At 37.1% G+C, this 17674-nt stretch overlaps 1 protein-coding gene across 1 annotated transcript in view; it reads left to right on the forward strand.

Annotated features, from left to right (window-relative positions):
- Window positions 1–17674, forward strand: part of COL19A1 (collagen type XIX alpha 1 chain) — a gene marked incomplete at its 3' end in the record, with an annotated part of 189016 nt that overhangs the window by 46626 nt on the left and 124716 nt on the right. The window contains exons 5-6 of the mRNA XM_081943886.1: window positions 11539–11662; window positions 12779–13054. Of these exons, the coding sequence (XP_081800012.1) occupies window positions 11539–11662; window positions 12779–13054 (400 nt within the window). The remainder of the gene's footprint in view (window positions 1–11538; window positions 11663–12778; window positions 13055–17674) is intronic.

Below are 17674 nucleotides of genomic sequence, written 5' to 3' on the forward strand. Positions count from 1 at the left end.
AGAGGTTTCACACATTTGAACTTTTAAAATTGTTTAAATCTGGCTTTCAAGTTAAATCATTAGAACCATTGCAGAAGGATCTATAACTGGACTGAAATTCAGAAGCTATGGACTGAAGCTTATAGATACTAGAGAAATGTAAAAAGCAGATTCAGATTCAAAAGGCTAAACCAGGGTAGTTCATAGCTTATTTTAATTTTTAGTATGTTAGTAATTAGGACTGAAAGAAGCCTTCTTGGCCAGCAAGATGGAATGTTGAAAATAATCAGAAAACAGTATTTGAACTCCACTGAATTTTAAAATATCAGTATAACTGCTAGAGTTTGAAATCACTATTACAAATCAGAACACAATCACAGAAATCATTTCTTTTTTCCATATGAAAGTGTTCCTAAAATTCCTTTCACTTTTAAACATAAATTCTTAAATAAAAACTCTGAACAATACTGGATAGCAGTGCATTTCTTTTACATATCGTATAATGTAGCTCTTTATAAATTAATTTCCAAGGTTTTTTTTTTTTCATTTGTTACCAATTTGAATCTGGAGAAATATCATGATTCTCCTCATTCTGTCCACCAGCTTCCTATTAAATGTACAATCATTATGTGGCTTGATGACTCTGATACAACACAATATAAAAGGATCATCAAGTTGTTAATTATAATATTAAAATATACAAAAATGAATCAAGTGGTATTTAAACCAGCTGCATGATGATTTATCCAGATTCTAACTTTAGTCTGAGTAACAGCTAATCCTGATTCTTACTGAATAAGCATTGAAATGTTCTACGGTGGTAAAGAGCTGCAGCTGCAGCTTGCTAATTGCTCACTGCTCTTTTTTAAAAAACAAACCTTTAAGTGTTTTTTTAAACCCTTAAACCTTACAATTTGTTTGCCAATTTTTATTCCACATTATAAAAGCTACTGACAAAATTAGCAAAAGGATGATTATTGGGAGACATGAGAGCTCTAGCATTCCTTGAGTAACCTTTCTTTGTCAGAGGCTAGAGATTTTACAACAAGCAAAACCTACTGAAATTCTGACTTAAGGTGGCATTAAATGCAGCATCTCACATCTTAGGACAAAGGTTTTTTTTACACTAGCAGCTTCATAATCACTGATCGTTAAATTATTTGCAAGATGACAGGTGACGGTAGGTGTCAGCTGGAAGACAAAATGTCTTTCCATTAACGCCAAACATCTCTCACTTCACTCTCAGGAAATGTAACCTGGATCAGCTTACTTTTCCTGGAAGACATTCAGCAACCTAGAGGCCCCATTGATACATGTAAATACGGAAGTTAATCACAACCTCTAATTTGGTCTCATTCAGCATGGGTGAATTAGTGTTTGTAACATTTAAAAATAGCAGCTTTTTTCCACCAGTGCTTTTTAAAGCAAAATCTGAAAGGTAAATAAAGATTGCCTTACTAAATTTGATAGGGGTATCTCTTCCTACCACTTCTCAAAAATAGTTCTGCTACTCAGTCTGCCTATATTTCAATTATGACTCTGCTGGGTTGATTGAGAGCCAGGCATGAACGCCTGGAACACTTAGGGAAAGCTAAAAGGAAGATAATTAGCATTGGAAGCCTGTTTTAATTTGTACTGTGCCTTCACGTGGGACCTACTTCGCTTACCTATTAACTCAATAACTTTGGCTATAAAGTGTAGGGCTTTCTGTATCCCCGATACAGAAGCTGGCCAGAGTAATATGCTGTTTGCCATATTTCCATGAACATGTCTTCATTGAGCTTCTAGTTCTTCCCTCTTCCAGACATATTTTCTGTTTATTATTTATTTATTTAAAACATCTCTATAACATCTCTATAACTACCTACACTATATTCCCCAAAGTATTCGTTCACTTGCCTTTACTCACATATGAACTTAATGTAAGTGACATCCCATTCCTAATCCATAGGGTTCAATATGACGTCGGTCCACCCTTTGCAGCTATAACAGCTTCAACTCTTCTGGGAAGGCTGTCCACAAGGTTTAGGAGTGTGTTTATGGGAATTTTTGACCATTCTTCCAGAAGAGCATTTGTGAGGTCACACACTGATGTTGGACGAGTTTACATGGCCTGCCACTTCATGTCTGAGTTGCTGTCGTTCCCAAACACTTCTACGTTCTTATAATACAGCTGACAGTTGACTGTGGAATATTTAGGAGGGAGGAAATTTCACGACTGGATTTGTTGCACAGGTGGCATCCTATCACAGTTCCACGCTGGAATTCACTGAGCTCCTGAGAGCGACCCATTCTTTCACAAATGTTTGTAAAAACAGACTGCATGCGTAGGTACTTGATTTTATACACCTATGGCAGGGGTGGGTTCCTGCCAGTTCTAACCTCTTCTATAGAAGAGGTTCCACAAATCTACAGTGCCGTTTAAAACAGGTTCCAGCTTTCTCCCCCCGCCCGTCCGCACATCATCAAGATGAAGAGCGAGAGGAGGAATTCTGGGAGTTGAAGACCACAAGTCTTGCACACTTCTTGCACAATTCAATGCCAGAATTCCTGAGCCAACATGACTGGAGGAGGAATTCTGGGAGTTGAAGTCCACAAGTCTTAAAGCTGTCAAGTTTGAACACCCCTGGGGTTTTTTTTCTAAAGGTTAGGGGTGCAAGGGTCTTGTAACTTGACAGCTTTAAGACTTGTGTGCTTCAAATGCCAGAATTTCTGAGTCAACATTTTTGTTGCTAAGCAAGAGCGTTGTTAAGTGAGTTTCACCACATTTTATAAGTTGGCCACGCCCACCTGGTCACATGACTACCAAGCCACTCCCACTCAGTCACATGGCTGGCAAGTCACTCCCACCCAGTAACATGGCCGGCAAACTGCTCCCACCGGTCACATGGCCGGCAAGCCATTCCTACAAAGCAGGCCATACCAACAGAAGAGGTTCTAAAAAAAATTGAAACCCACCACTGACCTGTGGCCATGGAAGCAGGGATGTGCGGTCAGGGGAGGCAGGGGAGGCAGAGCCTCACCGCTCTCATCATGAAAAGAAAAAAAAGGGAAAAGTCACAAGTGGTCTGATTCCCTGCCTTCCTGAGTCAACATGAAGGGGACCGCGGAGCACGCTCCGCCAGCTCGCACTCGCACTCACACCTCCGGCTTGCAGGAGGATTGTGCTCCGTGGTCCCGCGGCTCGCGCTCCGCGGTCCCCTTCATGTTGACTCAGGAAGGCGGGGAATGGGACCAGGTGTGCAGGAGGCTGAGGCTGCCTCAGCCTCCTGCACACGTGGTCCCATTCCCCGCCTTCCTTGCCTTCCTGATGATGTCACCAGCCTCACCAGCCATAAACCTCACCACACGTCACTGCATGGAAGTGATTGGAACACCTGATTCTGATTATTTGGATGGGTGAGCAAATACTTTTAGCAATATAGTGTATCTTATAACCAACTCTGAGTGGCTTCAATCAGAAGTTAAAACAATGTACAAAATATATTAAATCTATAAAATGAAACGCATAAAAACATTCAGTGCACTGTTTTAATGTCCATGGACTTAGGCCACCAATTTTAATTCTAAAGAATTTTTTCTCTGGTAGCATTAAAACCAAAGTCTACAACTTAGTATTGCTTTAAAAAAACAAACAATTAGCATCATTTATCTCTATGATATTCATATCCCACCAGCTCTAAGGCTATCCCAGGCAGCTTCAGTAATGAAAACTGAAATTGCTTCAGCTTAAAGCAAAGAATGTGCTGTCTCTTATTGGTACCTGTACACAGATGACAAATCTGATACTACACCTAAGAGAAATATACTGGATTCGGTCACAGTCAGCTTATTACAGTTTTAGACTAGTACAAAAAGTATGTCCAAGAGTAATCTGTGAGGACTTATAAATCTGTCTTAAGAAATCAATAAAATTTGAGACAAAATTGAAATACATCTATAAAACAACCTGGAATCTGCTTTTTTAAGTACCAGTGACATTGTGGTGCTTACCTCAGCATCTGCTGTTCTGTTTTAAAGTTTAATGCATATTTGTTCTAAAACAAGTGATTGCCTAGGACCAAAAATCAATTTTTTGATTTATCACATTTTCCCAAAACAACGTGTGTGTGTGTGTGTATGTGTGTGTAATTTGTAGCATAGCTGCTGTGTCTCTAAAGAAAGAGTATATGTCAAAGGAAAATGAAGTTTCCAGCCAATTAATTGGTGTCAAGTTACCTAAGTCATTTACCATTGTCTCAGAGGACATGCTTCATATTTGATCTTCTAAGACAAAAAGTGAATGCTTAACTGCAGCAGATAGGGAATAATTAATTGCAAAACTGGTATTTTTATAATGACTAGCTCAGAGAAAATTACTACATAAAAAGGATTATTGGCCATAGCAACTTTTGATCTATAAACCTTTATTTTCTAGGGGCATGTCAGAATAACCAAAGAATAACCATGTGGCAGCCGTGGCAAGGGGGGCGTTCCACCAGGTTCGCCTGGTGCGCCAATTGCGCCCCCTACTGGACCAGAGTGCCCTGCGCACGGTCACTCATGCGCTGGTGACGTCTCGCCTGGACTACTGCAATGCCCTCTACATGGGGCTTCCCTTGGGACGCATCCGGAGACTGCAGCTAGTTCAGAACGCAGCCGTGCGGGTTATTATGGGAAGTACTCGTTACTCCCACGTAACACCTCTCCTGCGCGAGCTGCACTGGCTACCTGTGGCCTTTCGGGTGCGTTTCAAGGTATTGATTACCATCTTTAAAGCGCTCCATGGCATAGGACCTAGGTATCTGCAGGATCGCATCCTACCACACACGTCCCTGCGACCTATCCGCTCACACAGAGAGGGGCTCCTCCTGGTGCCGTCTGCTAGGCAATGCCAGCGGGCGACACCTAGGAGTAGATCCTTCTCTGTGATGGGCCCAACCCTCTGGAATGACCTCCCCCCAGACATTCGAACTACCACCGACCTCCGTTCCTTCCGGCAAAAGTTAAAGACTCACCTATTTCAATCAGCTGGCCTGGCACTTTCTTAGTTTTACCTCCCGGGGATTTATTCATTTTAATTGGGTTTGGGGTTTTAATAAGCTTTTAATGTACTATATTTATTATTCTATATACAGTCTTGCAACCTCCTCCACCTACGTATTTAATTATTTAACTGTTTTATGTATGTATTTTATAACGCATTTTAGTGACTGTACACCGCCCCGAGTCCCTTTCGGGAGAAGGGGCGGTCTATAAATACGAATAATAATAATAATAATAATAATAATAATAATAATAATAATAATAATAATAATAATAATAATAATAATAATAATAATAAAGCAAGGTATATCAAAGCATTTTCAGGACAGAACTGCAGTGTGTTTTTCTATTAATGTTGTGAATTGCTTTAATAAAATTACAATCAGCTAGGTGAGCACTGATTTTATCTGCCTGATGCTCTCAAGAACAGTTTAAAGACAAGTAGAAAATTTGCAGTCTTCCAGAAAATAAGTTTTGTTAAGTAAAAGCGGGTGATTATCAAATTCCAAATTAACATTTGCTATGTACTGTCAGCAGCATACATTGCTAATAAATAAGTAGAACTGGGAAACCCAAAATCAGCTGTGAGGGCACATCCTTGTTCAGCCGGGTTATAAATTGAGCATCAAAAATAAAAAATATAACAGATATAGAGTAGTTAGAAACCACCCCAGAACACTTCTTTATTAACAGCTTCTCTGTTCTGTTTCTTCCATATTCAACCCAAGGCTTATAGGTTTTTCTAGTACAGGATGGGGAGCCACTAAGAATGTGTTTTGCTAAAAAAAAAAATCTCAACATGCCTTGCATTTCGTTCTTGTACCATGTGACTGTGACAAACTCTGTAATGATACTAAGTTTAAATGTAGGCCTTGCTTAATTTGCCCGTTTGCTAGTAGTGGCCCTCACCACAATCAGAATGTACATTATTAAGTTCATTCAAAGATGGAGGATTTATTCAGGCTTCTAGTTTGTGGAACTCTTCAGATACTATCCTGCATACTTGAGGCATAGATTTGTGCTCTTAGGATATATTCTGATTGTAACTTTTCCTTTGCCTTGAGGGTTATGGCTATAAATATGTGCATTTAGCAAGGTTACAATCCCAACAATGGAAGACCGGCCCTTCTAGCAGGAAAAAAGGGATTTGGAGCATTCCTTGTTGAGATTTCCGTGGGATTTACAACTTTTACAAGGGGAAGAAAAATCAGTTGTTAATTTTAGTGAGACCATAGAGATTCAGATATTCCAACTCCCTGGTGTATAAAAGGCAGAGATTTGTCACTGCTGCTGTCACTGCAGCCTGACTAGAAAGTAATGGATATAAAATACAGGTAGTCCTTGACTCCACCACAACTGAGCCCAAAATTTATGTTTCTAAGCAAGACACAAGAAAACAAGTGAGTTTTGCCCCATTTTACAATTTTTCTAGACACAGTGGTTAAGTGAATCCTTGCAGTTGTTAAGTTAGTCACATGGTTGTTAAGTGAATCTGGTTTACTCATTGACTTTGCTTTGCTTGTCAGAAAGTCACAAAAGGGGATCACGTGATCCCAGGACAATGTGAGTCAGTTGCCAATGGTCAGATTTTTGATCATGTGACTATGGGGATGTTGCAATGGTCATAAGTGTGAAAACAGTCATAAGTCACTTTTTTCAGTGATGTAACTATGAACGGTCACGAAGTGAACTGTTGTAAGTCGAGGACTACCTGTAAAGTCCCTCTTTGAGGGAGATGGGCGGTTCAGAAATGTGAAGTAAAACTATTCTATTTTTTCCTCTGGTCTACTTTGAAGGGCTGACACATTTAGGTCCCACTACCATTGTACATAGATTCTCTCACTATCATATAACATAAAAGAAAAACAATACTAGCAGTGAAAATGTAAAACATAAAAAATTGACAACCAAAATTGACAAACCTAAACTCCGAGAGGCATCTGGTGCCGGCTCCCAACGCTCTCTGGAAAAGCTGAATTTTAAGAAGTTTTTGGAAGGCGATTGAGGGCCAAATGCAGGCGGCCATTTTAGAGGCTCAGACCACTGACAGAAATGTTAGATCGGGTAATAAAAAGGCACACAAGACTGAAGGCAACAACAGCTCTTTATTAAGTACAACAAGTAAGAACAATCCAGAGAAGGTTGCGTCTATAAAAGCAGCCCTTTTATAGGGAGCTGTCAGACCCTTCGACCAATAAGATTAAACCTCTGTTCCCGCCGGAACAGAGGACCTTGGTGGAAACCACTGTAATTGAAACAAGTATCTAACAAGAAATATATATTCAGACCTTGGCTTTGCCACCTCCCCAAAATGGGACCCAGATAACTGCTTCTCCTAGCCAGCTGCCTAGAATCACCTTGTAGGGGTGATGGATGGGGAAGGAAGGAAGGAAGGAAGGAAGGAAGGAAGGAAGGAAGGAAGGAAGGAAGGAAGGAAGGAAGGAAGGAAAGAAGAAAGAAAGAAGAAAGAAAGAAAGAAAGAAAGAAAGAAAGAAAGAAAGAAAGAAAGAAAGAAAGAAAGAAAGAAAGAAAGAAAGAAAGAAAGAAAGAAAGAAAGATCAAGTGGTCAGGCTGATTCCAGTGAGATACCCCTGATGAAAATTCTGTCAATATTTGATAAAAGCTTGCCAAATTCAAGACAAAAACAAATTGTAAAAAAAAACTAATTAAAAACATTGGTAAAGCAATGTGTGTTCTGAATAGGGAGATTATGTAATTATTTGCAGGGGGTAGAAAGAGAGAGTTTCTTGCAACTGAGGTCAATAGGAATATTTTTTCAATTAAGAGAATTATATATATAGGCTTACCTCAGTGTTTCAGGGAGTGACAATTGAATATGGTATAAATACCCTGCCCTCCTTCAGTTTCATTGCCACCACAAAGCTTAAACTTCTTGAGGAAAGTTCCAGAATATAAAAAAGCCCATTTTTCATGGTGGTGAAGGTGCTGGATTAGAAATCAACTGACTGAAGAGTTGAATCCTCCCTTAGTCAGGAAAGTCAGCTGGGTGACTCTGGCCCAGACACTTTGCTCAGTCCGCCTGACAAGGCTGTGGTGGGGAAAATAGAAGACAGGGACATTATGTACCCTGCCTTGGGTAAAAAATGGGGTATAATTATTTTCAATGCCAGAAAATTAAAATGAACTTTTTGAAATGTTTTATTCCCCGGTAACTAGAATAAGCACAACAAACTATCCTCTCATAGCATTTAATACAAGTTAATCATCGTTAAGTGTTAGGCTAGTTTTTCTCAGCTCCTTGTATTGATAAGCTTTGTGTCCCCCCATCCCCCCCCCCAATTTTTGCAGACATACAGTAACTGTATTTTGTCTTTACAATTATATTGGCTAAAATTAGGTTTGGTCTATTAAAATCAAATTGATTTTAAACTGTTTATTAAAATTACATTGAAATCCGAATGCCCTGTCAAGGATTACAAAGGGCACATTGGGTTTTTCTTTTGTAGAATTCTGCTCCGGGACATTCTCATTGGCAGAACTGATGGGAACGAAAAATTGTCACATATCTTTCTTCTACATCCCTTGACATTCTCCTTCTGAAAATTAAGTTCTCCAGAACATCCATGAAGGTGCTCTGGTTGCTGCAAATAAAGAGGGATCTGTGTGGATAACTTCTTGTTTTTCTAGCTAGATCTCTACCAGATTAGTGACCCTTTTGTGGACTGAAAAAACACTTTGAGTTGCGGGAGACATATTCACATGAAGTATTAGCATTGCTTTATAAAGTCCATGCTTAGTATACTGTATCCAGATTTGGTCACCATATCTTTTGGTCACTAATGGTATTGAGACTCTGGAAAGAGTGCAAAAAAAGAGCAATAAAAATGATTAGGGGCTGGAGGCTAAAACATATGAAGAATGGTTGCAGTAATTGAGTTTGTCTAATGTAGTGAAAAGAAGGACTAGGGATGACAATATAACAGTGTTCTAATATTTGAACACTGCCACAAAGAAGAAAGGGTCAACCTATTTTCCAAAGTACCTGAAGGCAGGACAAGAAACAATGGGTGGAAACTAATCAAGGAGAGGAGCAACCTAGAACTAAGGAGAATTTTCCTATCAGGCCACTAGTCTCAAATTGTATAGGGTCTCCTTCTTTAGCAAGGGGGTTGGAGTTTCAGAAGACCTCTAAGGCTCCTTCCAACTCTAGTATTTTGTTATTCTGTTAACATATTTGAATCCAGATGTTTGTCTAGTTGGTTTGTTCACATGACCAACCGGAATTTATTCCTCCACATAGTAACTTTTGTTGTTGTTCCTTATATGAATACAAGTATGGAGATACATATTTGAGCAGTGTGAGAAGGAAGTGTTTAAGGAGTTGTCTATTAATGTTGTTCCCCTCTGTTCATCTGCATTTATTTCTAAATAGTAGTTAAGTGCCATGATATACAAAGAGTATGGCCTTTCTCAGAAATTATGATTAACTTGTATGTGTAATTTATTAATCTGACTAGTGTTTTTCTTAACTTGAATTAGAGGCTATAAGAAGCATTTTGGTTTGTATTCAGAGATCAACTGGGGTAAAATTCATGTTTAGGCAGAATGCCAGTGAAAAACTGCCTATCAGATTGCACTTGAGAGTCGTATGTAAGTCTTGTGCCCAGGCACCAGGCTGATCAGGAATATCTTCTGGAAAATGTGCTGCATGAATGGGCACCTTGCCCAATTATTTATCCCATGAAAGACAAGAACCCCTCAGTGTAGGGTGTGGTGAAGAAGCAACAGACAGGAACTGCTGCCAGCAAACATGACTGAGTATTTGAGCTTCCTGTTTTTGGCTTTCAGTAACCATTTCATGAGCAATCCTCTAAACACAGAGATCAGGCACAATTTCAGCACTTCTGGACTAGCCATCTTAATGCAAACAATACATTGAAAATTCTAACGGAAGAGTCATAGAATGGGTGTCCACTTACACAGAACTTTCATAAAACTATAGACATGGAATAATTTCTCCCCCTTTTATCTGGTGGTGTTTTCTCATTGGTTCCAACCTACTCCAAGACCCTGCTTACAAACCTATAAACACAGACCCCACCACCTACCTGGAAAAAACCACCAAATCCAAAATAAAAGCCTCTGCCATCAGTGAAGAGATCCAGCAAAGAATCATCCCCAGAGAGAAATCTTCCAGATGCCCCAAGCTCTCTGGCCTCCCCAAGATACACAAAGAAGGAATACCACTCAGACCCATAGTCAGCTCCATAGGCTCACCTCTACAGAATCTTGCCAAATTCCTCGCCAAACAACTCCAACCCTACGCAGAATCCATCACCTCACACGTACAAAACTCACTCCACTTCATAGAAACAATAAAGAAACAAAACCTACAACCCAGCGACCTACTCGTGAGTTTCGATGTCATATCCCTCTTCACCCAAGTGCCTATAAAAGAAGCCTTGACAGCTATCCAGAACAAACACAACCCCCCTAAACACATCCTGGACCTGACCAACCACTGCCTAACCAACACATACTTCATCCATAATGGACAGAGATACAAACAGATAGAAGGAGCACCCATGGGATCACTCCTCTCACCCGTCATTGCAAACTTATACATGGAACATTTTGAAACCAACACCTTAGGCAAATCTGAACACAAACCCAAACTCTGGCTTAGATATGTTGATGACACTTTTGTGATTTGGCCACACGGGAAAGAAAAACTGGACAACTTCCTCACACATCTCAACAGCCTACACCCCAAAATACAATTCACTGGACATCTACAATTCCTGATTATATGGAAGGAAGTTCATGCCTTGTACCCAAATGTATATTTGTAAAAAATAAATGTGTGTGCTATAATTACCAAAATGAAATGTTTTGTTTCAGTGTTAACCATTGAATGCTAGACCAAAATATGATTGGTTTGTTTGAGATTTAGTGAGTTGTGTGAAACTATCCAGTTTTGGGTTAGCCAACAAAGTCATGGTTGGGCAAAATGAAGCTTAAAACATGTTATCTGATTTAAAACTTAAATAATGAAGCCTGAAATATAGTGGGTTTTTAAAAACATAGTTTCTATATGATTCTATAGCAACAGTGCAAATGAGGAATGTGTTTAGTACATAGTGTGCAATAAATTTTCACAGTTAGCTTTAGAAGGATTACTTTTTCCTGTGACAGTGGTTTTCTTGATTAAGAAAAGGTTGACTTTCATGATTGAAGAATGGACTTTTTATTTTTTTTCTGACAAAAAGATGGGAATGAGTTCATTTTTAATTGTAATTTTAATAGCAACACATGTTTGAAATGTAATAAAGATGATGAAAATTAGATTTCCAACAGGGTAAGGTTTTGTGGGTAGCATTAGACCTGAACAATTATGACTAGAGTAACCTCAAGAGATGGAACAGTCTTTTGAATACAATTGAGTTGCTCAAGTACCTATGAACCCCAAATTAGTTTCTGTATACTTCAACATCTGTTTGCTCCTATGTTTTATAAAAATTATCAGAGTTGGTCTAATAAGACAATTTCTTCCACCTCTACCCCAATTTTTAGGCAATTGTTTCCAAATGGGTTCCCAGAGGAATACTTCTTAACAGCCACATTCCGTGTCAGAAGAAACAGTAAAAGAGAACGCTGGTATTTACTGCAGATTTTAGATCAGCATAATTTGCCACAGGTTAGAACAAATACAGTTATTTGGTATTGCTACTTCTTTATTTGTGTTTGTTCACTTGTTTCCTATTCCCATTCCCAATAAAATGATATCTACAGCTTTGTGAATTGCTAGATAATCCCCACCAGATTGTGCAACTATTGATGTGGCTTGGATACAACAGTAGTAATTTTTTAAATAGCAATTAGAAGATGATTAACATATCAGTAATAGAGTCGTGGCGGTGGTATATGTTGGGAAGTGGAACAACTTGCCTCCAGAAGTTGCAGATGTTCCAAAACTGGAGGCTTTTAAGAAGAGATTAAACAACCATTTGTCTGAAATGGTATAGGGTTTCCTGCTTGAGCAGGGGGTTGGACTAGAAAACCTCCAAGATCCCTTCCAACTCTGTTATTCTATTCTATTTTATGTTAACATTTTGTCTTTTGGTTTGAAGAATATTGAAACCTGTAGAATATCTACAGTTTTTTAAAAAAACAATAAAAGTGAAAGGTTGGAGTTTAATGCTTAATGACAAGCTTTCAAGCTTAAACAAGACAGATTCAGAAAGCTTAAACAAGTAAAAGATGCATCCAGGCATGTCAGGGAAAGTTTGGACTTCCACCAATTGAAAAATTGTTTAATTTTTAATAGTTTAGTACATCCCACCCCATTTCTTACTGGAGCCCTGGAGGTGCAATGATTAGAATGTAGCATTGTAGGCAAACTCTGTTCACAGCCTGGAGTTCAATCCTGACTGGGCTCAAAATTGACTCAGTCTTCCATCCTTCCGAGGTTGGTAAAATGAGGATGCAGATTGTTGGGGCAATATGCTGATATTGTAAATCACACAGAGAATGCTGTAAAGGACTATGGGGCATTATATACTGGTAAATCTAAGTGGTATTGCTATTGCTAGAGTCCCCTGCTCTTCTGGGGAGTTTTTGGAGGTCTGAGCTGAAACTGAATCAAGAAAGAGAAGAAGATGAGAAAGCTTCACTATCTGAGAGAACTTGACCTGTGATTCCAAACATTATGAGCATGTACTGACTTCTATGATTTTATTCTCTTCTTCACCGTCTTACAGTTTATTTCATTTTGAAAGCACTGAAATTTGTGTGTGTGTGTATTTTTGTTTAGGCTTACATCTCAGTTGATGGTTTAAAAAAAGCTGTAGAGTATGTCATGCAATCCACCCAGCAGAACTCCCTGCACTATGTCTTTAAAAGCCGCAAAATCTATCCTATCTTTGACCGTCAATGGCATAAGCTTGGCATCAGTGTACAATCAAGGAAGATTTCTCTTTATGTGGACTGCAGCTTAATTGAACAAAGGATGACTGAAGAACAAGCTATCCCTGACATTCAAGGAAAGATTCTCATTGCTACTCATTATTTAGATGGTAAACCTGTAGATGTAAGTGTTCATGTCCATGTTTAATGAATTAAGTGGTTTTATGCTGCTTTTATGGGAAAGGAAGTTGTGGGTTTATTGTTATATTGTCTTTGTTTATTGTTCTGAATTTATAAGATGGTTATTAGATAGATAGATAGATAGATAGATAGATAGATAGATAGATAGATAGATAGATAGACAGACAGACAGACAGACAGACAGACAGACAGACAATGAATGAATGTCATTAAATTGGTGAGCTGGAAAAAGTTGAATTATTTCTGCTTATGAATTAGATCAGTTTTGTTGATGAGACACATTGCTGGAAAAAGAAGGGAAAATAATTATCTCTTATTTTTCCTCTTCCTATAATTTCCTGCTCCCTAATTTCTTGCTCTGAAAGCTTGAAATCCTTCAAAAATAATTGGAGACCATTGGGATTGAAGGAGAGAAGTGGGAATAAACCAAAATTCCCTCATCTCTTCAAGTAGAAGCTTCTCTTGAAAAAATAATTACAGGTACATCATTGAGTGAAAGGAGCCTTGCATCTATAGATTATCGTATCTGATCCAGACATATCTATTTTATATATGTTTAGAAAGCAGACATTTTGCAATTTTGATGCCCTGAGATCCTTAGAAATGAAGTCTGAATCCTAAAAGAAATGAAGTCTGAATCCTAAAAGCAGAAAATATTTCTAGAGTATTATCTCTTCTGTGCTGCAGATATCAAATACGGCCTCAGATTTAATTTAAGGTATTCTGAAAATCATGTATGTAGTAGGAATTAAGTTACAATAAAGAGGATAAAGTAGCACATTTAAGGAAACACGTCTGCATTAATACACTTTCTATACTGTATCAAAAGTAAAAAAAAAATAGATTTTTTTAAAAATATAATTTTATGACGAATTTTATTTACAACGATAAAAACTAATGCAATCTAAACAAAGAGAAGAAAATGGCAAGGAAGAATAAAAAAACACAAGAAGAAAAGAATATCTATATATCTATAAAGAGGTGACTTTCAACCTTCATCACAAGTATAAACACATTTAATAATTTTTTACCACCACTCCCATAAGGTTAAACAGATAACTTTTTATTCCATATTCCATACCTTATTTATAAGCAAATACATAAAACATTAATTTTTCAATCTTGGTGTCAGCAAAAAAACAACAACAACAACCATTAAACCTTTTCCAGAACATTTTTTTTAAAAGTCTTATTTTGACATTGATCAGTTAAACCAGCTTTATATTCCTTCCTTTTAATTCAATCAAATATTATAGGATTTCATTTCTCTTCAATTCTTCTTTATCCTGTCTAACAAATGTCTTCAAGACTTTAACAAGCTTCTTATGGAGATCTAATAAGAAGACATTTTTCAGGTCATTCTCCTGGATTATCATTTGTATCTCCCTTTTAATTTTTTAAACATCAACCAGTTTTTTTCTATATCCAATAAAATGTTCTTTTCTAAATCATTCTTTTGGCCTGTCATTCAAATCCACTTACTTTGTCTTGTCAGATAAAATTGTTCCACATCTTTTATTCTTTCATTAGCATCTTGTAGTCATAGTCTTTCCCTAAAAGCAGAAGAATGCTAGTAATGATGTCACATTAGTGACAGTGTTGATATTATAGTTACTAATTTCTGGCTCCATTCTTCAAAAATCTCTTAATATTTCCTATGTTACAATGTTTTGTGTTATTTTGTAAGTTCCCATATTAACTGACATAAAGAACAGGCTGAAATTCTTTAGTCGCCTCAAGTGTCCAGTTTCTACAATCAATGTTTATCTTTATTATAACTAGTGATAACAGGATAGCCAAAATAAGTCTGTTTCCCGTTTGAAGCTGTTTATTTTTCATAGTTAATTCCAAAATCTTAAAATAAATGTCAATATTCCATTTTTTCTGGACTCTTAATCCGTTTATAAGTTTCTAGGATCAAAATCTTATTTAGCTTTTTAATTATTATCTCAAATCTTTAACTTATAATTAATTTTAAATTTTGTTCAAGTTTGAGAATAAATTCACCTAATGAAGACTTTTCAAATTTGTATTCCAAAGGTCCCTAATAGGTTTAATATGGTTAGTGAGCAAACATAGTGTCCTTTTAAAAGTGTTTATGATTGAGACTAGCTAATCCCATTGTCTAGAGGCACTCAAATGTATGGAAAACCACCATCCTGCAGTTTTCTCATGGGGAACAGCTGTCCAGAGTACATGTGAGTAATTTCTCATCTTCTCCTTATCCAAAGAGGCTCTAACAAACAAGTCTACTCACAGATTCCTTGGTAATTTGTTGCAGTCATATGTTTCGCCTTCACAGAGCCATCTTCAGTTTGATATGCCTTCCCCAGAAATCCTCAGAAATTATATTATAAACTAGTTTTTAGAACCTTTGCTGTTGAACCTGTGGTCTCTACAGTTTGTATGTATGATAGCTGTGATTTCAGTCATTCACTTCACTGATTTTCAGATACATTCTCTAGAGGTGTGATATCTCTGTTCCTCTTTTCCTGATACAACTTTAGGGCAATTTGTCTTCCCACTTCTGCATTGCATTGAAGAATTCTTGCACTGATGTCTGGATTCAGACAATATCAACAATGGCTTTCCAGTCAGAGAAGTCTTTCTAATAATGTCCTTATTCTTTATTCATCCATATCTGGATGGGTAATCGCTTTGAAGATTTCTGCAGCTGATCCAGGCATAAAGCATCACATTAAATCAACACATTCAAACTAGCTGTTCTAGAACACAAATGGATAGTATATCCATCAGTGATGGACCGTATCAATTTCCTCTAGAATAACACAAGAGCTATTCTGTTTGTTTAGATGGAATAATAACAGGGATTATTCATAGCAGGAGAAAACAGCTACAATCCCAATCTTTGTGATACCTTCTCTGTTTTTTATTTAGAGACCCTATTTTTATGTTTGTTTATTTTTATGTTACATCTTATGTTTTAGATCAAAAAGAACTTGAACAAAAAAAGCTTTTTTGTTACACTTTGATAACCTTGACAATTGTGGCTTGCCTCATCCATCATGAGAATCTCCACCTTTGGCACGGCCCCATTTATCTACTCTCCATTTATCAGGGTCAGGTTTCCAAATAAGACCCAATGCCCTCTACTTTCCAACCTGGAGAGTTTAGTTAGTTCTGCAATTTCTCAGGAATGAAGTAGATTGAATTATAAACTTTTCATTAGGACCTATGGCTATTTCCCTACTGATCTTTTTTTTTATCTTAAAAAGTAGCTTTTAGTGTCCATGAGTTCAATTAATCAGGCTGAAGAACCATGTCAAAATGTTTTTATGGTATAATATTTCTTACTTTTTGTCCTAATTCCTCAGCTGCATTGAAACATCTCTGCTTTTATTGGTTATCCATCATGTTCTTGCTTTTTATCTGGACCATATGGCATTTTTCTAGACTTTGTTTTTTCCAGGGTCATTCTAAAGGCCATGGTTTTCTATTCAGCATTTTTTCAGATGGATTGTCTGCTGCAATCTGACCAAACAGCTGTGCCTTTTTCCAATCTGTGATCACTCCAAAAGAATCAACAGCTTTCCTCCAGAGTATTCTATTGCTGGAGCAATGTTGAGCACTTATATGGGTTCACCACTTTGGTGTTATTCAGCATCAAAGCCTGAATATTTGTTCCCAGAAGGATGTGGCACCTCTTTGATCAATTTATGATGACTAGAACATTGTTGACTAGAACATTGTTCAACAAGGGTAATATTAACTTCATAAACTTTGAATAAAATGGCATCTAATATTAAAACATCCTATGAACCTCTATTCCATTATATATATAATATATAATATATAACACACACACACACACACATACACACACACACACATTATATATGTTGCACATGCTGGTTTTGTTGTATTCGGGTCTTTTCCCATGTAAGATTGAAATATATATATATATAATTTCAGTTAATTTATAAAGTAATGTTATCAAACAAAAACTGTGCCCAAAGTAAAGGTGAAATTATTATACTGATAGTTTTACAACATAACATATATGATATATAAAGAAAAAATGTTAAGAGGAAAGCTGAACTATTTAATTGATGTAGTCTGAAGTTTTTAACATGCATAGTGACTGTGAGATGGATACAAGTGTTTTCCATATAATTTGTTAGTTATGTTTAAGTAAATTGTGTTTTCCTTAAATAAACACAATAAATTGTATTTTCCTTAAATATTTTCCTTAAAAGGAAAATAGGTATGAGCAAATAGGTGCAGCACTTCAATTATTTCATACATGATGGATGATTTGATATTTTTGTTTAGTGAATTGGTAACTAACTTATATGAACCTTTCGATATTGCCCATTCAGTTAATTTTCACAGAAGAGAACTATAGCATGTTCCTATTTATTTATTTATTCTTTCCTCATTTTTTATCATTGTACCCTTCTTGCCCATTGCCTCTGTTTTTTGTCACATTTCCTTCATTTCTTAATCCTTTTCTTTTTTTCCAAAGGTCATCATTGACTCTTCCATCTGGTTTCTTTTTCCAGAGATTAAATAAATGTCTCACAGAATAGTTAGCATACAAAGATTCTGCTGCAGCATGGACATAGTATATAGAGTATACTAT

Source organism: Natrix helvetica (genome assembly GCF_964273705.1).
Source record: "Natrix helvetica genome assembly, chromosome: 2".
Taxonomy (NCBI): Eukaryota; Metazoa; Chordata; class Lepidosauria; order Squamata; family Natricidae; genus Natrix; species Natrix helvetica.